This window comes from Heterodontus francisci, chromosome 34 (genome assembly GCF_036365525.1).
Source record: "Heterodontus francisci isolate sHetFra1 chromosome 34, sHetFra1.hap1, whole genome shotgun sequence".
Taxonomy (NCBI): domain Eukaryota; kingdom Metazoa; phylum Chordata; class Chondrichthyes; order Heterodontiformes; family Heterodontidae; genus Heterodontus; species Heterodontus francisci.
The window spans coordinates 26,193,697-26,221,565 of record NC_090404.1 but is presented as its reverse complement, the minus strand read 5'-3'; the positions used below and the strand labels follow the sequence as shown (position 1 = coordinate 26,221,565).

The following is a 27,869-nucleotide window of genomic DNA, read 5'->3' as shown; positions in this document are numbered from 1 at the left end:
GAGAATGAGGATGTCCGAGAGTGACCAAGGACAGAATCTATTTGATTAGAGCTACGAAACAACGCAGGTATCATTACATTGCTGGTTGTATTCTATAGGCCACCAACTAGTGGGAAAGATATCTATGAACAAATTTACAAGGAAATTAGAGAGAGGTGCAAGAACTATAGAGTAGTTATATTGGGGGATTTTAATTATCATAATATAGACTGAGATAGTAATAGCGTAAAAGCCAGGGACGGGCAAGAGTATCTAGTGTGGCTCAGAAGTATTTTATATTTCAGTACATATCCAATCCAATCAAAAAAAAAAGGCAATGCTGGATGAGGTGGGTCAGGTGAATCAAGTGTCAGTCGGGGAACATTTAGGGGGCAGTGATCATAACACCATAAGATTTAGGTTGACCATCGGAAAGGACAAGGTACAATCCAGAGTAAAAATAATCAATTGGGGAAGGGCCAACTCCAATGGGTTGAGAACGGATCTGGCACAGGTAAAGAAGAATCAACAATTGACAGACAACGATGTAATGGAAACTGGTCTGCCTTTAAATAGGAGAAAGTTCAGGTGCAGTCAAGGTACAATACCACGAAGGAGAAAGGTAGGGCAAGCACGTAGGCGGTGCAGTGGTTAGCACCGCAACCTCACATCTCCAGCGACCCGGGTTTGATTCTGGTTACTGCCTGTGTGGGGATTGCAAGTTCTCCCTATGACCCTGTGGGTTTTCGCTGGGTGCTCCTCCCACAGCCAAAGACTTGCAGGTTGATAGGTAAATTGGCCGTTATAAATTGCCCATAGTATAGGTAGGGGAAAGGTGGGGATGAGGTAGGAATATGGGATTAATGTAGGATTAGTATAAATGGGTGGTTGTTGGTCGGCACAGACTCGGTGGGCCGAAGGGATTGTTTCAGTGCTGTATCTCTAAATAAAATAAATAAGTAAAAATAAGTCCAGAGCTCCCTGGATGACGAAAGCGATAGCAAGTACGATGAAGCAGAAAAAAGTTGCATACGAAAGATTTCAGGTGGATAATACAATTGAGGACCACGCTGAATATCGAAGGTTCAGAGGAGAAGTGGAAAAAAAACAGATAAGCGAAATAAAACGACAGTATGAGAAGAGATTGGCAGTTGACATAAAAGGGAATCCAAAAGTCTTCTACAGGTATATAAACAGTAAAACGGTGGTAAAAGGAGCAGTGAGGACGATTAGGGGCCCAAAAAGAGATGTTCACTTGAAGGTAGGGGACGTGGCAGAGGTACTGAATAATTAGGATTTGTCTTCACCAAGGAAGATGATGGTGCCCAAATCATAGTGAAAGGGGAGGCATTTGGGGCACTGGATGTGCAACGAAATGGTAATGAGGAGGTATTAGATAGGCTTGCTCTGCCTAAAGTTGATAAATCACCAGGGCCGGTGAGATGCATCCAAGGATAAGGGTGGAAATTGTGGAGGCAGTGGCCATAATTTTCCAATCCTTCTTAGGTACGGGGGTTGTGCCAGAGGACAGATTTGTAAATGTTACACCCTTATTCAAAAAAGCAAGAAAGGAGAGTCCCTCAAGTACAGGCCAGTCAGTTTAACCTCGGTGGCGGGACAGCATTGAGATATGTTAATTCGGGACAAAATTAACAGTAACTTGGACGAATTGGATTAATTAAGGAAAAGCACCATAGATTTGTAAATGGCAAATCGTGTTTAACTAATTTGTTTGAGTTTTTTGGTGAGGCAACAGAGAGGGTAGAGGAGGGTGGTGCAATTGATGTGGTGTACATGGACTTCCAAAAGACATTTGATGAACTGTCACATCGTAGGCTTGTCAGCAAACTTACAGCCCATGGAATAAAAGGGACAGTAGCAGGATGGATACGAAATTGGCTGACTGACAGGAAACAGAAAGTAGCGGAGAAGGATCGTTTGTTTGGACTGGGGGAAGGTATATACTGCCCCAGGTGTCGGTGTTGAGACGCCTGCTTCTCTCTCTCCCTCTCTCTTATATATGTGTGCATATACATATTGTTAAGTAACTAATTATTTTCTCCACTGATTAAAACAGACTCTGTTCAAAAACAGTGTGCCTTTAAAAGCTAAGAGGCACAGTGTGTCACAGCTGCACCTGTTACCTAGGCAACAGTAGGAGAGCGAGACCACATGGTATGCTGTAACAATTTAACTGTGTGTTAAAAACCCCCAGCTAAAACCAGTTTTGAGAGACACCAGTGAAGCGTGCTAGCTTTGAAAGAAGAGAATTCTCTCAGCTGAAATTCTACAATGAAGCACGGACTGTGTTCATTGCCAAAGGAGAAAAAAAATCCCTTTTTAAGAGAATATTCGTATTGCTGGAGGTAGCAAAATTTCTTTTTTGTTACTTCCAATCTAACAGTCTTTGCTTCAAGTTTTGACTGTCTCTTGACTGATTGTGTTTTCTGGAATTTGCAGTCAAGCTTCGACTGAAATCTACCAATTTTCAAATCCAAAACATAGGCCCATCGCACTGTCCCATGTTGAAAGAACTGTTTGACGCCTGCTGCAGCCGAAGTGCTTTGAATGCCGATCAAGAAAAGACTGTTTCGTCAAATTCACGGGGAGACTTCGAGTGTCATCTGATTATTTTTACATTAGGATACCTCATCCATTAGTAACATAACCCAGAAAGACTTATAACACAGTTACAAATTTATTATTAAGGAACAGCTAATTTTTAAAGCATCATTTTTTAATACAGTGAATAGTTGATTTTTGAGTGTATGTGTGTGAATGGGAGAGTTAGGGTCAAATAATAAGTTATAAGGTCTTTAGAAAGAGGAGCGGAACTGCTGGAATAACACAGAGTGGGGAGCCAATAAGTACAGCCTGAGGATTGCGGCGTAGAGCACTTACCTTCTGGGAGAGCAACGACAGAACTCCAGATATGCTGGAGGTTGAAGAAACAAGTGTAAAGTGACATCACAGGAAAGCTGTAAGATGATTGGTTGGTGAGTAACTGCTGTTGAGAGTGTCAGTAGATAGCTGGGTTAGTGCATGACTGATAGGGTGCATATGTAAATAGTGGGTTATAGTGTCTCAACAACTGGCACACTAATAAAGAATAAAGCATTAAATATTAATAATAAGGAACAAGTGATTACCTGGTGAGTATTTGTTTTGCGCAAGGTTTATATTCACTAGTGAACTGTATTGATTTTTTAGTAGGATTTATCACTACTAGTAAGGTAATATTCATAATTCTAAGGTGTTGTAGTATTGGTAAAGGTTTTTTTTAGCAGTAGCAAAGGGTCAACTAATAAATAAAGGAATGGCAGGGGTGTTTCAACCTCGAGAGTGCACCTCTTGTGCTATGTGGGAGCTCCAGGCTGCTTCCTGTATCCTAGAGGACCGTTTGTGCAGCACGTGTTGTCAATTGTGGCAGCTTCAGCTCCGGGTTTTGGAACTTGAGGCCTAAATGAGCATTGGTGTGAATGGAACATGTGCAACCTAGAAACAGTGGTGGAACAGTAGGCTAAGCTACAGTAAAATGAAATTGAAGCAAGTCAGTGTTAAAAGTGGAAGGAATAATCTGAGAGAAGAGCTGGGTTTGAATGTTGAAGAGTGAAGCACAGGCATGTGTAAGTGCATCGGAGTAAAATGTCAATAGTTTTTCTCCATTAAGAAGAAATACATAATCATGGTGTAAAGATTGGTTATTTGCTGCGTTCTCTTCGCAGGTGCAGTTGTGTATTGATTGTAGTGCAGGTCCAGCACAATTTAAAGATTCTCAGGAGCCTTTGCAAGGCTAAAGAATAACTCATTTATTATATACATATAACTATTTACCCTCTGCACAAGACTATCCATCCAGCACACCTGGTAATGCTTCAACCTTCTTCCAAACCGAACACCCAAGTGGCTATAACATCATTAACACTAAAGTGGGAGGTGTTTACTCTCACTTTCTCAACATTAGCCCTTTCAGGCCCTTATACTACAGGTGCACCAGCAGGTTTTTTCTTTACTCATTCATGGGAAGTGGTCATCGCTGGCTATGCCAGCATTTATTGTCCATTCCTATTGCTCTTGAGAAGGTGGTGGTGAGCCGCCTTCTTGGCCCGCTGCAATCCGTGTGGGGTAGGGACACCCACAGTACTATTAGGAAGGCAGTTCCAGGAACTTGACCCAGCGACAGTGAAGGACCGGTTATATAGTTCGAAGTCAGGATGGTGTGTGGCTTGGACTGGAACCTGAAGGTAGTAGTGTTCCCATGCATGTGCTGCCCTTGTCCTTCTAGGTGGTTGACGTCGTGGGTTTGGAAGGTGCCGTCTAAGGAGCCTTGGTGCGTTGCTGCAGTGCATCTTGTAGATGGTACACACTGCTGCCTCTGTGCGTTGGTGGTAGAGGTAGTGAATGTTGAAGGTTTTGGATAGGGTGCCAATCAAGTGAGCTGCGTTATGCTGCATGGTGTCGAACTTCTTGAAGTTGTTGAAGCTGCACCCATCCAGGCAAGTGGAGAGTATGCCATCACACTCCTGACTTGTGCCTTGTAGATTGTGGACAGGCTTTGGCGAGTCAGGAGGTGAGTTACTCGCCGCAGGATTCACAGCCTCTGACCTGCCCTCGTAGCCACAGTATTTATATGGCTCCTCCAGCTCAGTTTCTGGTCAATGGTAAACCCCAGGATGTTGATAGTGGGGGCTTCAGCGATGTTAATGCCATTTGAGATAGTCATTACCTGGCACCTGTGTGGCGCGAATGTTACTTACCACTTATCAGCCCAAGCCTGGATATTGTCCAGGTCTTGCTGCATTTCTACACGGACAGCTTCAGTGTCTGAGGGGTCGCAAATGGTGCTGAACATTGTGCAATCACCAGCGATCATCCTTGTATCTGACCTTATGATTGAAGGAAGGTCATTGATGAAGTAGCTGAAGATGGTTGGGCCTAGGATACAACCTTATGTAATTCCTACAGTGATGTCCTGGAGATGAGCTGATTGACCTCCAACAACCACATTAGTCTTCCTTTTCATTAAGTATGACTCCAACCAGCGTAGAGTTTGTCCCCTGATTCCCATTGACTCCAGTTTGCTGGGGCTGCTTGATGCCATATTCGGTAAAATGCAGGGAGGGTGGTCGAGGCAGGTTGCCTCACATCCTTTAAAAAGTACCTGGATGAGCACTTGGCAAGACATAACTTTCAAGGCTATGGGCCAAGTGCTGGCAAATGGGATTAGGTAGACAGGTCAGGTGTTTTAATGCATCGGTTGAGACTCGATGGGCCGAAGGGCCTCTTCTGCACTGTATTATTCTGTGATTCTGTGAAATGCTGCCTTGATGTCAACGGCAATGACTCTCACCTCATCCTTTGAGTTCACCTCCTTTGTCGATGTTTGAACCAAGGTTGCAACGAGGTCAGGAGCTGAGTGGCCCTGGCAGAACCCAAAATGAACTTCATTGAGTAGGTTATTGCTAAGCAAGTGCCCCTTGATAACACAGTCTATGACAACATCTATTTCTTGACAGATTATCGAGAGTAGAGTTATGGGGCGGTAATTGGCTGGATTGGATTTATTTTGATTTTTGTGTAGAAAACATACCTGTGCAATTTTCCACATTGCAGGGTAGATGCCAGTGTTGCAGCTGTGTACTGGAGGAGTTTGTCTCAGGGCTTGGAAAGTTCTGGAGCACATTCCATGTAGAAATGCAGCAAAACCTTAACAATATCCAGGCTTGGGCTGATAAGTGACAAGTAACATTCGTGCCACACAGGTGGAATACTGCTGTCATATTGTCAGGGCCCATAGCCTTCATTAATTTCTTGATATCACGCGGAGTGAAGCTGAAAACTGGCATCTGTGAAGTTGGGGACTTCAGGAGAAGGGCGGGATCCACTCGGGACTTCTGACTGAAGTGTGTTGCAAATGCTTCAACCTTATCTTTTGCTCTGATGTGCTGGGCTCCCCCATCATTGAGGATGGGGATATTTGTGGAACCACCTCCTTGTTTTGTTTGTTTAATTGTCCACCACCATTCACGACTGGATGTGGCAGGGCTGCAGAGCTTAGATCTGATCCGTTGGTTGAGGAATCACTTTGCTCTGTCTATCGGATGCTGCTTATGCTGTTTGGCACGCAAGTAGTCCTGTGTTGTAGCTTCACCATGTTGACACATCATTTTGAGGTATGCCTGGTACTGCTTCTGACATACTCTCCTGAACTCTACATTGAACCAAGGTTGATCCGCTGGGCTGATGGTAATTGTCGAGTGGTGGATATGCCTGGCCATGTGGTTACAGATTGTGGTTGAATATAATTTTGCTGTTGATGATGGCCCACAGCACCTCATGGATGCCCGGTTTTGCATTGTTAGATCTGTTCGAAGTCTTTCCACTTAGCAGGCTGGTAGTGCCACACAACATGATGGAGGGTATCCTCAATGTGAGGACGGGACGTTGACTCCAAAAGGACTGTGTGGTAGTCACTCCTTCCAATACTGTCATGGACAGATGCATCTGTGACTAGCCAATTTGTGAGACAAGGTCAATTATGTTGCTTCCCTCTTGTTGGTTCCTTCACCACCTGCCGCAGACCCAGTCTAATAGCTATGCCTTTTAGGACTCGGCCAGATCGGTCAGTAGTGGTGCTGTCGAGCCATTCTTGGCAGTGGACTTTGAAATTCCCCACCCAGAGTACATTCGGTGCCATTGCCACCCTCAGTGCTTCCATGCGGTGTTCAACATAGAGGAGTACAAATTTATCAGCTGAGGAGGGAGGCGGTAAGTGGTAATCAGCAGGATGTTTCATTGTCAATGTTTGACCTGGTGCCATGAGACTTCATGGGGTCCAGAGTCAATGGTGAGGACTCCCTGGGAAACTCCCTCTCGACTTTATACCACCTCTGCTGAGTCTGTCCTGCCCATGGGACAGGACATACCTCAGGATGGTGATGGAACTATCTGGGACACTGTCTGTAAACTATGATTCCGTGAGAATGACTATGTCAGGCTGCTGCTTGACTAGTCTCTGGAATAGCTCTCCCAACTTTGACAAAAGCCCCCAATGTTTGTTCAGACTTTGCAGGGTCGACAGGGCTGGATTTACCTTTGTTGTATCCGGTACCTAGGTCGATGCTGGGTGGTCCGTCTGTTTGCATTACTTGTTGTGGTTAGATACAACAGAGTGGCTTGCAAGGCCATTTCAGAGGGCATTAAGATCAATAGCATTACTGTGGGTCTGGAGTCACAGGTACGCCAGACCAGGTAAGGACAGCAGATATCCTTCCGTAAAGGGCATTAGTGAACCAGGTGGGTTTTTACAACAATCGATATGGCCATCATTAGACTAGCTTTTAATTTATTAGTTCAATTTAAATTCTGCCTTCTGCAGCGGTAGGATTCAAACCCATGTACCCAGAGCAATTCCCTGGGTCTCGGGGTACTAGTCCATTGACAACACCATGATACCACCGCCTCCCCTTTAAGGTCGATGGCAAGCTGTGCCTTGATTCGATTTGAATTGGTGTTGCTGTGACCATAACACAGAGTATTTGCCATTATATGGTCAAAGTCCCACAAAATCAATTGCATTAGTGTTACGACCAAAGCGGGAGGAGTGCACCGTTAACTCAGTCCCACTTCTCTACAGGTCACAATATAGTCCTTATTTTTTTCTGCTTGTTGAAACAGTTAATCAGATGCATTATTTTTCCACATAATAGAACACCCTAACCAGGTTTCTTTACAGAACAACAAAATTAACAGTTTATTATAGAACACGTCTTAACTAGTAATGAAGTAAACCAATATCACATAGAACATTTTAAAAAAATGTAACATTACATTTTAAAAAGTCCCCTTTACCTAGTCCCTTCACACGTAAAACACACACAAACATATATATTGAAGTTAACTGGGAAAAAAAGTAAAACAGGATTTTAAAGTCGGAGCTCTATTACAGACAAAAAGATACCCTCAGGCAGATCACTTGCCCACCCGTGAAAAAATAGCAGACAAAATACAGTGACACACTGTACCAAACTGACACACGGTCCAACTTCCAAGCACACACAAGTAGCATGTTTTGGAATCTTTCAGAAATAGCTCTCTCTTCAGGCGGCATTGAAAGGTAATTTAGCAGGCCTTCTTGAAATACAAGAAACAAGACAAATTTACACATTGAACTTCACAGAGTCTTTTAGGGAATTGTGAAAAAGCAAGCTAGGTTGTATTCTTCTGTTCTTCTTTGGAAAGCACTCCATTATCTTTCCTTTCTTAAAAATATTTTAACAGCAGGACTTTATTAACTTCTTTTAAACATTCAGCAAGCATTCGGTCTCTTCTTCCAGAAGGTAAAACCCACCAGAAAACTTGTCAGTTTCTGCCCACTCGGATGTTCTGTTATGACTGGACTTCTCCAAACAAAAGAGTGCTTGTCACTTTCTGCCCCTGTTGTCAGGGTTTCTGCTCATCTTTAGAATCATAGTAAGAATCAAGCAATGTTTAAGGCACAGAAAAGCACAGAAAGAGGCTACTTGGCCCATTGTGTCTCTGTTGGCCAAAAAACTATCCACCTATTCTAATCCTACATTCCAGCACTTGGTCCATAACCCTGCAGATTACAGCACTTGAGGTGCATATCCAGACTTGTTTTGAATGAGTTGACGGTCTCTGCCTCAACTAGTCATTCAGGCAGTGAGTTGCAGACCCCCATCACCCTCTGGGTGAAAACATTTTCCCTCATTTCTCCTCTATTTTTTCTACCAATTACTTTAAATCTATGCCCCGCCCCCTTCGTCACTGACCTCTCTGCGAAGTTGAATAGACCCTTCACCTCCACTTTATCCAGGCCGCTCAAAATTTTGTACATTTCAATCAGGTCTCCACTCAACGTGGACCTCATGATACAGCAGTAGCGCATTTAACTCTTAATGGAGAAACCATGCGTTAAAATCATGTTGGGAGTCATAGAGTTTCCACAGGGACTGGTTCCTGGATTTGATGCCAGGTATCAGGAGATGAACTCTAAGTGCACGACTGAGAAAGGAAGGGATTTGGTGACAGCTCAAAAGGGCACCCAACTCAAATTATGACCGCTCAGTCATACTACCACAAAATTCAGCCTTGGCTGTGAAACTGTTAATTGCCGAATGAAAGGTGCCTTTCTTCCGAATTATCCTGTGAATTGAAGATTTTGCATTGGAAGATGGAAGTGAAACGAATATCCAAGCACAATTCATTCAAACAGGAGGCCGAGTGGTTGCACTGTTGAATTGATAACCCAGGGATCCTGGATAAATCGACTTTGACAAGCCCATTCTAACATAAAGGCTGGTTAGATCAGTTGGTTAGAGCATGGCGCTAATTACACCAAGAAGGCATGTGGAATCCTTTCCTTTATTCGTCGAGGTGTATAATATAAGAGCAGGCAGGTTATGCTGGAATTTCATGAATCATCGGTTAGGCCTGTACTGTGTGCAGTTCTGGTCACCTCGTTACAGAAAGGACGTAATTGCACTAGAGAGAGTATAGATGAGATTTTCAGAAGATATTGTCAGGACGGGAAAAATGCAGCTTTGAAAAAGATTGGATGGACTGGGGCTATTCTCCTTGGAACAGAGAAGGCTGAGGGGAGATTTGATTGAAATTATAAAATTTTGAGGAGCTTGGATAGAGTGGAGGTGAAGGGCCTATTCACCTTAGCAGAAAGATCAGTGACCAGTGGGCGTAGATTTAAAGTGATTGGTAGAAAGATTAGAGGGGAGATGAGGAGCAGTTTTTCCATCCAGAGGGTGGAGCAGGTCTGGAACTCACTGTCTGAAAGGGTAGTTGAGGCAGAAATCCTAAACTCATTCAAAAGAAGTCTGGATATACACCTCGAGTGCCGTAAACTGCAAGGCTATGGACCAAATGCGGGAAGGTGGGATTGGAATGGGGAGATCATTCTTTGATCGACACAGACACGATGGGCCAAATAGCCCTTTCTGTTCTGTGAACTTTCTGTGATTTCATGATTCTATGAATCTGCAAAGATTAGTGGTAGGTCAGCGGGTTGGACAGATTTTAAGAGGCAACAAATAATGATGAAAAAATTAGGGAGAAAATATTGTATGAGAGAAAACTAACTCGTACTATAAAGACAGATTGTAAAAGTTTCTACAAGTATTTGAATAGGAAAAGAATAACGAAAGTGAATGTTGCTCCTATAGTGAGTGAGTGTAGAGAATTGATAATGGAGAACAAGGAAATGGCAAAGGCATTGAACAGGTATGTTGCGTCTGCTTGTGTAGGTTAGCTCATCCACACTACTTTTCCCATTTTATTTTACAGCTCAAAACACTTGGGTCACAGATTTGTTTCTCGCACAAAATAGCATATTTAGTTAGATTATAGAAGTTTTGTTCGACCAACGTCAGCGCCGACTGTTGTAGGCATGAACACGAAATGGGCACATAGCTGAAATAGTACCACAAGCTGAAAATGTACACGTTTACATTCCCAAAACATACAAACCTAATCAATGCAGCTCCTATGAAATGTGCAACAGAACACACAGCCGTCATACATCAATAGAAAAAACTAGCACACATCAAATTCTGCCAATTTCATGTGGCATCTCCTTCTGCTTCTGGCGTTGCTTTTCCTCCAGCTCCCTTTGTTCTTCCAGCTCCACGTGAATTAGCTGCTTGAATAAAACAGATGGAATCGGTGAAACCCAGCTTTACCTGGAAAGCAGGGAGTGGGAATGAAAGGTGCAGGACATTGAGAAGCAATGGGTTTTGCAGTTAACGGGTTAAATAAGCACTGAGAGATCCTCCTCCTGCTTCTTCAAGATACTGAATAAATGAATGTGCAATAGTTATTCCCATTAGCAATTGCCCACAGTTACACTCTCCTTTTAATCTTCTACACATTGCCTCCGCTTTGAAACTGTACATATTTTCGTATTGATTTTCAATGTGAAGAAAGCAGAACTATGAGAAACTAATGTTTTTCAGCAGATGTAACTCAAGGAGATACATGAAATTCCGACGATAACAGTGAATATTTTGATTAGCTGAGCTGCAGTGAGTGATTGGCCCCATTTAAACTGTCAATCAGCAGGTCTGGTTCCAAATTATATAATAGAAATGCCAAGAAGACCTCTCACTTAATCTCCTCAGTGTCATTAGCTGTAGTACGTGGTTAGATGTCAGAATAAGGAAGTTGAGGGTTGTATCAAATTAAAAGAAACACTGTGCAAATCTGCAAATATTAGTGGTAGGTCAGTAGATTAGACCGATTTTAAGCAACGAATGACGAAAAAAATAAGAGGGAGAATGTAGAGCATGATGTCATAATGCAAAGATAGATCGCAAAAGTTTCTACAAATATTTAAATAGGAAAATAGTAACCAGTGCGAGTGTTGGTCCTCCAGAGAGTGAGTCTCGGAAATTGATAGTGGAGAACAAGAAAATGGCAGAGGCATTGAACAGATATTTTGTGCCTGTTCTCACTGTAGAAAAGTGAGTTAGAAAACCTGCCAAAGGTACTTGAAAATCATTATGTGAAATGGAGGGAGTAACTTAAAACAATCACCATCATCAGGCAAAAGCTGCTGGGAAACTATTATACTTAAAGGCTGACAAGACTTCAGGACCAGATGGCCTGCATCTAGGGTCTCAGAAGAAGTTGTTGCAGAGATATTAGAGGCTTTGGTGAAAATCTTCCAAAATTTCTTAGATTCTGAAGGGTTCCAGTGGATTGGAAAACTGAAAATGTAACTCCTTTATTCAAGAACTGAGGGAGACAGAAGGTAGGAAACTGAAGGCCAGTTAGCATAACATCTGTCAAAGGTTAATATTAGACTTGATTATTCAGGGGGTTATAGCAAGATACTTAGAAAATCACAATGGGATCCGATAGAGTGAACATGGTTTTGTGTAAGGGTGCTTAACTTATTGATAAGAATTCTTCGAGGAATTAACAAGCATGGTGGGTAAAAGGGAAAGTGTAGATATAGTGTACTTAGCTTTACAAAAAACAGTTGACAAGATGCCACTTCAAAAGTTACTACGCAAGATAAGAGCACGTGATGTAGGAGATAACTGGATAAAGGCCTGGTTGGATAACAGGAAGCAGAGAGTATGGAAAAATGGTTTTTTGGCAGGCAAGCTATCACTAGTGGAGTGTCGGGCGTCAACTATTTTCAATTTATAACACTGACGTGGAGCAGCCCAATGTATGATAGCTAAATTTGCTGATGACACCAAGATAGGTAGGAAATAAAGTTGCTAAGAGGAGGTAAAGAGTCTACAAAATTGACAAATGTGGAAAGATGTGAACTTGTCCACTTTGGCTGGAAGAATATAAAAGCAGTATACCATTTAAATGGAGAGAGATTGAGGAACTCGATGGGACTTAGGGATCTGGGTGTCCTGGTACATGAATCAAAAAGGTTAGTATGCAGGTACAACAAGTGATCAGGAAAGCAAATGGGATGTTGGCATTTATTGCAAGGGGAAGTAATGAGGTTTCACTGAAGCTGTATAGGGCCTTGGTGAGACCACATTGGAGTATTGTATACATTTTTGTTTTCCTTTTAAAGGAAAAAAATATATAATTGCATTAGAAGCATTTCAGAGAAGGTTCACCCGACTGATTCCTGGATTGAGGAGCTTATCCTGTGAAGTAAGGTTGAACATGTTGGTCCGATACCCATTGGAGTTTAGAAGAATGATAGGTGACCTTATTGAAACCTATAAGATCCAGAGTGGACTTGACAGAATGCTTATTGGGAGGATGTTTCCTCTTGTCGAAGACTAGAACTAGGGGACACAGTTTAAGAATAAGAGATCGCCCTTTTAAGCCAGAGAAGAGGAAATATTTTCCCCCTCAAAGGTGTGCTTGTCTGAGGAATGCTCTTCCCCATAAAGCAATGGAGGTTGGGTCTTTGAGTGTTTTCAAGGCTGAGTTAGATAAACAAAGCAGTCAAGCGTTCTGGGAGTCAGAGAGGAAAGTGGAGCTGAGACCACAAACGGATGAGCCATCATCTGATCAAATGGTGAAGCAGCCTTGAAGGACTGAAGGCCTACTCCTGTTCCTAAGTGCTGTGTTCCCAGAATGTCTGCCAAGGCAGCAGCAGTGGTGTTGAGAAACATACAATTATAGAAAGGTACAGCATAGCAAGAGGCCATTCCTCCAGGCATGCTTCTTTGACAGAGCAGTTGTGATTGATTGATCAGGGGTGCTAACAGTGCCGCATTGAACAGCAGGCAAAAAAAGTTGCCATATTATTACCCACATTTTCCTTGCACCATCATCCCTTTCATCAGTATATCTCTCTGTCTTGAACCTTTCACAGCCCTTCACTTGTTTTTTTTTCATTCCCTAGCCGCGCCATTGTAATTATTGTTACCTGTTAAATCTCTGACTTCTTCATATCAGATGATTAATTACCAACCTGGAACTTTAATTGTGTTTCCTAGTTCACAGATATTGCCAGATGTGCTGAACATTGTCTGTTTTCATTCAGCAAATAAGTCATCGTTGTGAATGCCCCATAGCATTCAGCCCCTGGCTGGGAATCAAACCAAGGAAGCAGCAGTGAAAACACTGAATCCTAACCACTAGCCCACCAGGAACACAGCAGGAAGCCACAGATTTGTTTCTCACACACAATGGCATACTTCAGTAAAAACAGAACGTGTTGGAAATGCTCAACAGCATCTGTGGAGAGGAAAGCAGAGTTAATGTTTCAGGTCAGCGACCTTTCATCAGAACTGCCAATGTTAGAAATGTAATAGTTTTAAGCAAATAAACTGGAGCTGGGAGAAAGAGAACAAAAGGGAGGATGTGTGATAGGACAGAGGGCTGGAGTGATGAACTGACAAGGAGGTCGTGGTGCAAAGGCAAAGAAAGTATCTTAATGGTGTGGTGAAAGACAAAGCATTAGTGCAGAGGGAGTGTTAATGACAGAATGATGAGCAGTCCTAGTCAAAAACACAAACATGAAGAAAACAGTATGCTGGCACATGGAACAAAACAAAGTAAAATAAAAATAGCAAAGCGCCAGTCATGCTCTGAAATTATTGAACTCAGTGTTCAGTCTGGTAGGCTGTAGCGTGCCTAATCAGAAAATGAGGTGCTGTTCTTCGAGCTTCCGTTGTTGTTTACTGGAAAATTGTAGCAGGCCCAGGACAGAATTATGGGTATGAGAGCAGGGGGGAGTGTTGCAATGGCAAGTGACCAGAAGCTCGGGGTCATATTTTCGGCCTGCACAGAGATGTTCAGCAAAGCGGTCACCCAGTCTGCCTTTGGTGTCCCCAATGTAGAGGAGACTGCATTGTGAGCAGTGAATACAGTAAACTACATTGAAAGAAGTACAAGAAATCTCAGCTTCACCTGAAAGGAGTGTTTTGGGCCTTGGATAGTAAGGAGAGAGGAGGTAACAGGACTGGTATTACACCTCCTGTGATTGCATGGGAATGTGTCGTAGGAGGGGATGAGGTGTCAGGTGTAATGGAGAAGTGGACAAGGGTATCGTGGAAGGAATGATTCCTTCGGAATGCTGACAGGGGAGGGGAAGATACATTTGTTAGTGGCATCACACTGGAGGTGACGAATATGGCAGAGGATGATCCTTTTGATGTGTACGCTGGTGGGGTGGAAAGTGAGGACAAGGGGAACCCTGTATCGGTTCTTGGAGGGAGGGGAAGGGGTGAGGGCAGAAGTGCGGGAAATGGGTCAGACACAGTTGAGGGTTCTGTCAAACACAGTGGGGTGGAATCCTCGCTTGAGGAAAAAGGAAGACAATCAGAAGCGCTGTTGTGGAAGATTGCATCATCAGAACAGATGCATCGGAGACAGATAAACTGGGAGATTGGAATGGAGTCCTTAGAGGAGACAGGGTGTGAGGAAGTGTAATAGAGGTAGATGTGGGAGTTGGTGGGCTTATAATGAATATTAGTGGGCAGTCTATCCCCAGAAATGGAGACAGAGAAGTCGAGGAAGGGAAGGGAAATATCGGAGAGGGGCCCTGTAAAGGTCAGAGAAAGGTAGAGATTGGAAGCAAAGTTGATGAAGTTTTCAAGTTTGGGGCAGGAGCAGGAAATGGCACCGATACAGTCATCAATGCACAAGAAAAATAATTGGGGGAGGGGGCCTGAGTAGGACTGGAAAAAGGAATGTTTGACATACCCCACAAAAAGACAGGCGTAATTAGGACTCATGTGGGTACCCATAGCAACATCTTTTATTTGAAGGAAGTGAGTGGAATTTAAGGAAAAGTTGTTCACTGTGAAAACAAGTTTAGCCAGGTGGAAGAGAGTTGCAGTTGATGGGAACTGGTTTGGCCTCTGTTCACGGAAGAAACAGAGAGCCCTCAGACTGTCCTGGTTAGAGATAGAGGTGTAGAGAGGAGGCAGATAGGGCCAGGCAACTGGAAATCGTCGAAATGATGCATGGCGTCACAAGAGTCACACATGTAGGTGGGAAGCAATTGGACCGGGGAGAAAAGCTAGAGTCAAGCTCAGAAGAAATATGCTCAGTGGGGCAGGAACAGGCTAAAGCGATGGGTCTACCAGGAGAGTCCTGCTTGTGGATTTTAGGAAGGAGCCACATATGAACCTACAAACATACGAATTAGGAGCAGGAGTAGGCCACTCGGCCCCTCGAGCCTGCTCCACCTTTCAATATATTCATGGCTGAACTGATTATTCCACATTCACACCTTTCATCCCTTTGCTTATCAACAATCTAACTACCTCTGCCTTAAATATATTCAAAGACTCTGCTTCCACTGCCTCTTGAGGAAGAGAGTTCCAAAGACTCACGACCCTCCGAGGGAAAATAATTCTCCTCATCTCTGTCTTAAATGGGTGACCCCTTATTTTTAAACAGTGACCCCTGGTTCCAGATTCTCCCACAAGGGGAAACACCGTTTCCATATTCAGCCTGTCAAGATCCCTCAGGATCTTATATGTTTCAATCAAATCGCCCCTTACTCTTCTAAATTCCAGTGGATACAAGTCTAGCCTCTCCAATCTTTCCTCATAAGATAGGCCGCTCATTCCAGGTATCACTCTCGTAGATGCAGGATGTCCGGGTTAGCAGGACTATGAAGTTGGAAGCTGCAGAGAGATCTCTGGAGGAGATGAGATCAGTGACAGTCCTGTAGACAGCAGCTTGATGTTCGGTGAGCGGGCCGTGGTCCAGGGGGAGGTAGGAAGAAGTGTCTGAGAGTTTGAGCTCTACAAGGTAGAGGTTGGTACGCCAGACAACAACAGCACCACTCTTGTCAGCAGGATGGATCAGAATGTTGGGGTTAGACCTGAGAGAGCGAAGTGCAGCAATTTCACAGGGGGACAGGTTAGACTGAAAGAGGGAAGCACAGAAATTGAGATGGCTGATGTCTCACTGACAGTTCTCAATGAAAATATCAAGAGCGGGACTAGGCCAGAGGGAGGAGTCCAGGTGGAAGGAGAATACTGGAGGCGGGGAATGGGTCTGCTGGTCGGGGGTAGGATTCCTAGTCAAAGAAGTGAGCCTGGAGGCAAAGGTGACAGAAAAAGAGCTCAACATCATGATGTGTGCGAAATTCATTGAAGTAGGGACATAAGGGTATAAAACTGAAACCTTTGTTCAATACAGATAGTTCAGCGCCAGAGAGGGGAATGTCAACTGGTACAGTGAATAAACGGCAAGGGGTCAGATCAGAAGGGATAGGGTCAGAGGAAGTGAAGGGAAGAATTATTTCGAGGGGCATTCGTCCCCATCAGTCTCTGAAGCTTGCGTTCCATAATGCCTGAAAGGAAGAAAAAACGCTTTTGTTTTTATGTTAATGCATCGGATAAGACAAACGATAAAATGAGACTGCGGAGTAGAACTTAGTTAGAATACCGAAATCGTGTTCAGCCAATGTCAGCGCCAAGTGCTGTAGGCAAGAACATGAAATGGGCACTGAGATGAAATAGTAACAGAAGCTGCGGATGTACATGTTTCAATTTCAAAAAGGTACAAACCTACTCAATGTGGCTCCTGTGAAACGTTCAAGACAATGCATGGAGATCATACATCAATAGAAAAAACTGGCACACATCAAATTCTGCCAGTTTCATGTGGGATCTCCCTTTGCTTTTGGCACTGATTTTCCTCCAGCTCCCTCTGCTCTTCCAGTTCCCAAGAGAATTAGCTGCTTGATGCAAACACACCAAATTTGTGAAACCCAGCTTTCCCTGGAAAGCAGGGAGTGGGAATGAAAGATGCAGGGCATTGAGAAGCAATGGATTTTGCAGATAACGGGATAAATACACAGTGGGAGTTTTTCTCCTGCTTCTTCCAGATACTGAATACATGAATGTGCAAGAGTTATTCCCATTAACAATTATCCACAGTTTCAATCTTTTACATATTGCCTCAGCTTTGAAATTGTGCATATTTTCGGACTGGTTCCAATGTGAAGAAAGCAGAGCTCCGCGGAATTAATGTTTTTCAGCAGTTGTAACTCATCGAGAACCATAACAGGCTGATGATAACAGTGAATGCTTTGATCAACTGAGCTGAAATGAAGGGTTGGCACCACTTAAAATGTCATTCAGCAGGTCTGGTTCCAAACCTCATAATACAAATGACAAGAAAACTGCTCGCTGAAGGTCCTCAATGTCATGTTGTCAACAAGCAAGGACATAAGACAAGACAATGTATTTAGCTGCAGTACGTTGTAAGATGTCAGAGTAAGGAAGTTATGGATAGTAATAAATTAAAAGCAACAATGTATAAATCTGTAAAGACTAGTGGTAGGTCAGTAGATTGGACAGACTTAAGAACCAGCAAAGATGAGGAAAAAAATAAGAGACAGAAAGTGGCATATGAGAGAAAACAAGCGAGTAATAAAAAGACAGATAATAAAAGTCTCTACTAGTGTTTAAATAGGATAACCAATCCGAGTGCTGATCCTCTAGAGAGTGAGACTGAGAAATTAACCATGGAGAACAAGGAAATGGTATGCACCTCAAGAATTTTGCTCCCTCAATTCCTTTCACACTAAAACTACTCCAGTTAATATTGTGGTAGTTAAAATCCCCTAATATTACTGCCATATTGTTTTTGCACTTCCCAGAGATTTGTCTATATAACTGCCACTCTATCTCCCTCTGGATGTGTGGGGGTCCAGAGTGCACTCCCATCAGTGCGGTTGCCCCTTTTTTGTTTCTTAGCTCAATCCATATGGCCTCATTTGATGAATCGTCCAACATATCATCCACCCCTCCCAACTCACAGTTGTCACAGTTTCCTTGATGAAACTTGCCACTCCCTCTCCTTTCTGATCCCCCTCCCTATTGCATCTGAAAACCGTGTAACCAGGAACACTGAGCTGCCATTCCTATCCCACCTTAAGCAATGTTTCTGCAATAGCTATGATATCATACAGCCATGTGTCTATCTGTGTCCTCAGCTCAGCTTTTGTAACAAAGGTTGACATTCAACGGCCGAAACGTAATTGCACCGGCCATATAAAGGCTGTGGCTACAATAGCAGGTCAGAGTCTGGGAGTTCTGCCTCGAGTAACTCACCTCCTGACTCCCCAAAGCCTGTCCAGACTGAATGTAACCTCACTTAACTGGATCTCTGCTCACTAAATCCAAGCATGCTAAACTGCTCTTGCCCACACTGAATGCAGTTGTGCAAAACTGGATGTTTCTACAATAAATGTAATCCTAATGAACTAGAACTCTCCATACTGATAGTATTTGTGCAGCACCAGACTTGTGCACACTGGCAGTAACTATGCACAATTAGCCATCTACACACCAGGTATAAGTACGCTAAGCCTGGGCAAGATCATGTTGGCAATAACCAACCTGAAGTGGGCCTATGTACATTCAGTGGAACCAGGAAGAAATGAAGCTGCCCTCACTGAAAGTAACAATACAGAATTGGATCTTTCCATTCTGAATGTGAGTGTGCTGAACTGGAACTTGCGACTGAATATTATCATGCAGACATGGACCAGTACATATTTATTATCACCCTGATAATTGTGCCTGCCTCTACTGAACGCAACCATACTGTACTGAACCTGGCCAGTCAACACTGAATGCAACTGTGTCGCATTGGTCTTTTCAACAATGAGACTTACCATGCACAACTGGACCTGTGCACCTCGAATGTAACTGGACTGAACGCTTTAAGCCCGAGAGTAACTGTGTTGAACTAAACATGTGCACACAGATTGTGATCGTGCTGAACTTGGCCTCTCTACACTGAACATAACCGCGCCAACCTCGACCAGTTCACACTAAATGTATATGTGCTCAACGGACATGTCTCCACTGAATATAACAATACTGAACTCGACCATCAATACTGGAACCAACCCTGCTGAACTGGATGTTTCCACACAAACCACTGCACCTATGGACACTGAAAGTATCATGCTGACCGAAACCAGTCCACACTGAATACACTTAGCTGCGTTTTAGTGGATGCCCTGTCTCCGAGGGATTTGGGGTCAGGTGCATATGACACAACATCACACGGACTGGATCTGAATAGTGATCAGGAGAAAGAACTTGGCTGCAATTTCCTTTAGGACCAGAATATCTCTGGTCAGTTATACCTTGTGCTGATGGCACTTAACTCAGCGTTAAAGGGTTTAAACCTTGGCATTCCTCGTATACAAGATTCACTTTCACTATTATATCGCCTGTTAAACTTACATTATCAGAACTGTAACTAGGATCATACTATAATCTCTGGGTATTTCAATTTAGAGCCGTGTCAAATCCCTTGAAAAATATTCCATTCCAGCAAAACAAAAACACTAGTCTGGCAGGTGCTGCACTAACCTGTTTGTTTCAATTAGTGTAATTAATGCAAAAATATCAAACAATCTAATTATCTCCGTGGAGCCTGACATCAGGTATAAATGCAACAATCTTTGATGGTTGTTCAGTGTGTTCTTAGAGCTTCTGATAGATATGCATGGATTAGCAAAAGGTCTGGTATTTGCCATTTACTACCCAATTCTTGCAGTTATCGGAGTTCCAGGTAAAGTATTGTGCTTAGATATTCATTATGGAAGTCATCAATAAGCTTTTTCCCTGGTCTTATTTACCACTTGCGTTGCTCCATGTTTGGGATATCCTTTTACACATTTAATGGGGAAACCTTTCCACTTGAATGAGCTGATTTCTTCCCTTCAATTGTTATAATTTCTCCGATTATACAGTATATTTTTTAATGTTATTATTTCTACATCTTAATGATATAATTTCTTCCATTTACTGATATAAAATTTATGGTCATTAACAATATAATGTATCCCCTTTAGAATTGTCATTTCCCCCTTTACTAATATAATTTCTTTACATTTCCAATGTAATTTCTCCCGTTTTCCAATAACAGTTTCCACTTCGACAGCACAAATTCTCTTTTTCAGCTGTATCATTTTCCATTAAATCATATAATATATCCGATGGGAAAGTATAATTTAGTTCTTCTAACTGTATGTTCTCCCTTTACTTGTGCCATTTCACAGTATAAATGTAGATCCGTTGTGTTATTGACACTGTCACTGTGGATGAATTGCCACACTTTTATCATGCTGTAAATGCATTTCCATTGTCTTGCTTGAAATATACTGTTGTGTGAATTATCACACTGTTATCACGTATAAATGCAGTGCTGTTGCATTGCTGACACTATTGCTGTGGGTGAATTATCACTCTGTTATCATGGTGTAAATGCAGTTTTACTTTGTTGCTGGCACTGTTACTGTGGTCAATTATCACACAGTTATCACGGTGTACCTACAGTTCTATTGCGTCATTGGCACGGTTACTGTGGAGAATGTGTCACAATGTTATCACGACACTGTTACAGTGGATGAATTATCACTGCTACAATTTTATACATGGAGCTCTAATGTGAAAATGACAGACAACAGTTGTCTATTTTTGTAAATGTAGTTCTGTTGTGTGATTGACATTGTTATTGTGGGTGAATTATCACACTGCTATAACAATGAAAATGTCGTTCTATTGTCTTATTGCAACTATTACTGGGAGTGAAATATCCCAATGTTATCACTATGTAAATACTGTTCTATTGTATTATTGACACTGATTCTGCGGGTGCATCATCACTTGCTATCACAGGGTAAATGTAGTTGAAATGTGCTATTTACACTGTTACTGTGGGAGCATTGTCACTGCTATCTTTTTATATCTGGAGCTCTACTGTGCTAATGACATCGGCAGCAGTTCCCTACTTTTTTCACAGATGATTCACTGACTGAAATTACTCAACAATTAAACAATTCCTGACTAAATTTAATGAGTGAATTCATTTCAGGGGCAGTATTAGGCATCGAGTCAGAAACATAAATATAAACATTGTAACAAGTGGCCATTTTATGAATGAATTATTCTACAGTGACCACTACTGAGCATGAATGTTCCTTCTGTTCCAGGCCCCAGATGTCCCAGATTTTTCCCATCCTCGCTGTTTCCTCCATATTTTGAATAACTGGTGTCATCTTCGCATCTGAGCCAAAAGGTTTTAATTTCAATACCAACTATAGGACTAAGCTGATCTTCTATGCCGACAACGCAGCACAGTACTGACGATGTGCTGCATTGTAGGAGGGCCATTTCCTCGAATAAGACTTCATAATCCACCACTTCCACTGGTACAGAACGACAACAGAGTTTCCAGCTGAGGAACGGGAAAAGTGCTGGAATTATCACTGCAACTTCAACAAAAGGGGCCATGAGATTTCCCTGGTAGATATGATAAAGGAGAATCCTAAAAGATTCTATAAGTACATTAAGAGTAAAATGGTAGCTAGGGAGAGAGTAGGTCCCCTTAAGGATCAGTGTGGCAATCTATGTGTGGAGCCACGGGAAATGGGCGAGGTCTTAAATGAATATATCTCGTCCGTATTTACCGTGGAGAAGGTGATGGAAGCTAGTGAGTTCAAGGGAGGGAACGCCGATATCCTGGAGCATATCAACATTACAAAGGAGGAGGTTTTGGAGGTCATGAAGTGCATTAAGGTGGATAAATCCCCAGGGCCTGACCACGTGTATCTTAGGATGCTATGGAAAGCAAGGGAGGAGATTGCTGCGGCCCTGGCAGAGATTTTGTAACATCATTACCCACGGGTGAGGTACCGGAAGACTGGAGGATAGCTAATGTTGTGCCTTTATATAAGAAGGGCAGCAGATATAAGCCAGGGAACTACAGGCCGGTGAGCCTTACATCAGTGGTGGAAGGGATTCTGAGAGACAGGATTTATATGCATCTTGAAAGGCATGGTCTGATTAGCGATAGTCAGCATGGCTTTGTGCGTGGGTAATTATGTCTCGCGAATTTGATTTAGTTTTTCGAGGAGGTGACCAAGCGGATTGACGAGGGCAGGGCATGGACTTTAGCAAATCCTTTGACAAGGTCCCACATGGTAGGCTGGTCCGGAAGGTTCAAACATATGGGATCCAGGTTGAGCTAGCAAATTGGCTTGGTGATAGGAGGCAGAGGGTGGTAGTGGAGGATTGTTTTTTAGATTGGAGATCAGTGACCAGTGGTGTGCCACAGGGATCGGTGCTGGGCCCTCTGTTGTTTGTCATATATATTAATGACTTGGAGGTGAATGTAGGGGGCGTGATTAGTAAGTTTGCAGATGACACCAAAACTGTTGGTATATTGGACAGTGAAGAAGATTGTCTAAGGTTACAACAGGATATAGATCAACTGGGAAAGTGAGCAAGGGATTGGCAAATGGAATTTAACGCAGACAAGTGTGAAGTGATGCATTTTGGGAAGTTAAACCAGGGCAGGACATATACAGTGAATGGCAGGGCCCTGGAGAGTGTTCTTGAGCAGAGAGACCTTCGGGTGCAAGTACATAGTTCCCTGAAAGTGGCAACACAGGTAGACAGGGTGGGGAAGAAGGCATATGGCATGCTTGCCTTCATCAGCCGAGGCATTGAGTACAAGAGTTGGGACGTCATGTTACAGTTGTACATATGTTGGTTAGGCCGCATTTGGAGTGCTGTGTGCAGTTCTGGTCGCCGCACTGCAGGAAAGATGCAATTAAGCTAGAGAGGGTGCATAAAAGTTTTACAAGGATGTTGCCTGGTTTGGAGGGCTTGAGTTATAAAGGGAGATTGGATAGGCTGGATCTGTTTTCCCTGGAGCGAAGGAGGCTGAGAGGGGACATGATAGAGGTATATAAAATTATGAGAGGCATAAATAGGATAGATAGCCAGAGTCTGTTTCCCATGGTAGGGGTGACTAAAACTAGAGGGCATAGATTTAAGTTGAGAGGGAGGAGGTTTAAAGGGGATCAAAGGGGCAAAGTTTTCACACAAAGTATAGTGGGTATCTGGAATGAGCTGCCTGACGAGGTGGTGGAGGCAGGAACAGTAGACACATTTAAGAGGCACGTACAGGTACTTGAATGTGCAAGGCATAGAGGGATATGGAATTAATGCAGGCAGGTGGGATTAGTATAGATAGGCATTATGGTCGGCGTGGACACAGTGGGCCGAAGGGCCTGTTTCTATGTTGTATGACTCTATGACTCTGTGACATGTTACTGATGTTATGTTTCTTGTCTATTTGATGTTCCCATTTTGGTTTCACTGGGTTTCCAATGCCTTCTTGTTTTCCAATATGTCTGATTGTATTATTTTACATTCCAATGTTATTGACCTGCATGATTTTTAATCTAGGTGATATTTTAAACACAGAAATATGTACCCAGATGTTAAGCGATGGTTTTCCAGTCAGGAGCAGGAGTCGAAACTGTGAATTTTACATAGAATTCTTGTAAAATGGCTGATTTATTGGGGAATCGGGCCAATAACGTTCCTGTTCCCGCTCACTCATACACATAACTCTCCCTCTTTTTCTGAGTCTCTCTCTCTTTTTCTTACAGCTAACTTGGCAGTGATTGTGATCCTGTCCCGAGGAAGATGTGGTCTCTCCAGATGTATCACTTACTACCTGGTGTCCATGGCCGTGATGGATCTGTTGGTCATTATCACCATTGTGATATTAAACCGGATAGCTGGGATTTATTTCCCACTCAGTTTCCTGTCCATCACACCCGTGTGCAGGCTCCATATTGCCCTAAACTTTGCGATCATAGACAGTTCTGTCTGGTTAACGGTCGCTTTCACCTTTGATCGATTTATGGCCATTTGTTGCCAGAAGCTGAAAATAAAATATTGCACTGAGAAAACGGCGGCGCGGGTTATCGGATTGTTCTGTATCCTGAGCTTTTTAAAAAATATTTTCCGGTATTTTATACTTGAACCTTTGTATATAATTAACAATATACCATGGTTCTGCAGCATAAAATTAACATTTTATACGTCACCTGCATGGGTCGCATATGACTGGATTCATTACATTTTAACCCCTTGTCTCTCATTCATTCTGATATTACTGCTCAATGCTCTGACAGTCAGGCACATTCTCGCAGCCAGTAGAGGCCGCAGGAGACTCCGGACCCACATAAATAGAGAGACCCAGAGTGACCCAGAGATGGAGAAGCGGAGAAAATCCATCATTTTACTCTTCGCTATCTCGGGCAGTTTCATCCTGTCATGTTTGCTACTTCTTATTAATTTCCTTTATGTCCGAATTGCAAAACTTAGTTACTTCTCTGGATCTAATTTCAATGATTCAAATTTTATTCTGGACCAAAGCGGATATATGCTTCAACTTTTGAGTTCCTGCATCAATCCGTTTATTTATGCAGGGACCCAAAGAAAATTCAGAGAGGAGTTAAAGAATGGAGTGAAATATCCACTGAGTCTAATTGTTAAATTGTTTATATAATGAAAATATACAATTCAACATGAATTGGTTGTTATATTCCATCTATTGCTGTTCTTGTCCATGTCACACACAGCCTCACCTCCCTGGAAAATAATCACTCGCTTTGAGATACTTTTCAATTGTGTGAATTTGAGAATGTATAGGCAACGCCACATCACTGCAGAATTCAGTGTTGTAACATGCTTTTGTTTAGTTTCCAGTCTATTCCCCATGCTGACTCTAGCTGATTGAATTCCCGTCAGTCCCAAGGGCCCTGGAATATCGTTACATTCATGTGGGAGGCAGAGATTCCGACATGTTATTAGATATCTAGGTTAACTGTACAAAGAACATATCAATATCCCTGCTGGGAATGATATGGATCTTAAGGGTAGTATAGGCTCTGAAATGGAATCGTGTAATGCCCTATGCATTGGTCTCCAATCCATAGGCACCACCTCACAGCCGCACTCTTGTGTCCATAAACACAGGGAGAGAGGAAATGCTGGAGGAAAAAGACAAAATATCATCTCGTTCACCTTCTATGCTTTTCATTGATCTATTAGGACAACATCCCTGTGTCATCAAACAAAATGCAATTATTGAAACCAAAGTGTCCTCATTTTAAAAGGAATATAGCAACAAACACCTAAAACATATCAGTAAACCTATCAAATTAAATGAGGATATAATCATTACTATCGATTATGAACTCCAGTCACTTTGTCTTCTACCATCCTGATAGTCCCATGTTGCAATGTTAATAGAGGTTTTGACTAATTACAGAAATCACTATAAAGTAGTTTACAACAGACCAAAACTTGAGGCGAGGAAGACCCCAGTGGTGGAGAGCGTTCAGTACCATATTCACAAAGTCACCTGTTCCTCACAAGCAGTACTACACTTATCACATATCATGTCTCAAATTTCTTTCATACCGTATCCTAAAATGGCATTCTATGAATGAAATCAGCCTCATTTGCACTGTAAGAATCAATATTAACTGCTTCTACCTTAGCTTTAGGGAACCCGCTCCATAGATCGACCAGTTAGTGATATGTTGTTTCAGTAGCTTGGCATTAAATTTACCCTCTTCACTCCAGCCTGTAACCTGTGGTTCTACTGCTCTGGAAAACTTGTCGAGCACTACATCATTTAGTCCATTTAGAACCTGGAAAACGGAAAGCATACCACCCCTCCAGCTTCCCTTTACCAATGAGAACGTCAAAGTACATGATGGTTCCACATAATCCAATGTAAACCAGCCCCTTAAAGATTCTGATTACTCTTTTTCGTGTCTGTTTAATTGTTGCAACATCCTGTGGTTTCCAGACTGTACACAACAATCTAAGTGAGGTTGCAGAAATGATTCATGAGGTTGCAGGAATACCTCACTCCCTCAGCTCAATATCGTCCCTTTTATATATCCCAATGTCTGATTTGCTTTGCTCATCGTTTTGATAGCTTCAGTTTATTGTTAATTAAAAAACACAGAGAGACTTTATTTTCCATGCAAATTATTTTTTTTCCATTTCAGTGTTAGACCGTTTTTGAGTTTCTTCTCTCCATGAGATGGACTTTGCATTTCTCCACATTTAATGTCATCTGTCGCTTGTTTGCCCAAATTCCAAGTAGTTTAATCGTCCTGTAGCTTATCCTCTTCAGCTTTGCAGTCGACCACCTGCATCAACTTGTTTCGCCTGCAGATTTAGTCATTGTCTTGTTACTCCTCGTTCCTGTTCACTTGAAAAGCTATTAAGATAAAGAGGTCCAAAGCAGATCTCTGTGGGACCCGCTGGCAACATTTTCCCAGGGCGATAGCAATCCCTGTATCACCAGCCTTTCTATCGATCAATCAATCACAAATCCCTTTTAACATATTTTGACTGATTCACACATTATTTCTTTTCCATCCCATCTTTTCTAGAGGAAGTTTACAAAAGGCCTGCACAAGTCCAATTGCACCACATCCACTGCCTTAACCCTATCAAGCTCCTGTGTCACAGACCCGAAGAAAACTAGTAAACTAGGTTATCTCCCATTCATGAACACATATGTAGCCCTGAGGCCTGCAGACACTACTTTCGTACTTTGATGTTTTTGTATTTTACTTCTACTTTGCTCTTGATTTTTTAAAATATAAAAGCCTGCATGAAATCGCTTTGACAGTGCGGTAGCATAGCTGAGTGGTAAAAGGCGTTGCATTAAGATTGCATTCTCTGTGCAAATGTGGGTTCAAGTTCCACTGTTGTCACAATTTAATTACAGCTATTGTTTTGAGCACTGGGAGGCTGAACAGCTTCTTGCTGTTTGACGAAGTCCACATCTTCCACACGGCGTGTTCAGTTTTACCATCTTGGCTACTCTGTCAATATTTCAAGCCGCACCTAGTGCTTGGAAAATCTGTTAGCCTGCAAGGATTGCTTTGTATTCATGCTCGTCTTTCAATAAAGCTTCAATGTCACAACCTTTGGCTTTTCTAGGAGGGCATTTTGAAGAGCATCAGTGGGTGTCAAGGCTATTGGTAGCTCTGCAATTCTGTCAGCTCACTCAGCTTCAGAAATTCTCAGTCCTTACCATTGTCTCTACAACAACTGACAAATTGGTCGACTGACTCTTTTCTCTACTGTCTCTATGACATAAATTCCATCCGATGTCTCCTGAAACTGAGTTTCACATGAATTTGATCTTCTAGCGTGGTCTGTATTTTCTTAAGGTCTTTCTGATCATCTTCCAATAGGCCTGAGATGAACCTATGAAGACATACGAAGGTACAAATTTGGAGCAGGAGTCAGCCACTCGACCTTTCGAGCCTGCTCCGCCATTCAGTAAGTTCATGTCTGAACTGGTTACTCCACATTTCCACCTACCCCCGATAACCTTCCACCCCCTTGCTTATCAAGAATCTATCGACCTCTGTCTTAGAAATATTCAAAGACTCGGCTTCCACTGCCTTTTGAGGAAGAGAATTCCAAAGACTCACGACCCTCTGAGAAAACATTTCTCTTCATCTCTATCTTAAATAGGCGACCTCTTATTTTTAAACAATGACGCCTAGTTCTACATTCTCCCACAAGGTGAAACATTCTTCCAAC

At 42.6% G+C, this 27,869-nt stretch overlaps 1 protein-coding gene across 1 annotated transcript; it reads left to right on the top strand.

Moving 5' to 3' along the window:
* Positions 1 to 988: 988 nt before the first annotated feature.
* Positions 989 to 24,795, top strand: LOC137348750 (neuropeptides capa receptor-like). The gene is made up of 2 exons (XM_068014003.1): positions 989 to 1,175; positions 23,888 to 24,795. Exons 1-2 carry the CDS (start codon positions 989 to 991, stop codon positions 24,793 to 24,795), a joined length of 1,095 nt encoding a protein of 364 aa, XP_067870104.1.
* The last annotated feature ends 3,074 nt before the right edge of the window (positions 24,796 to 27,869 follow it).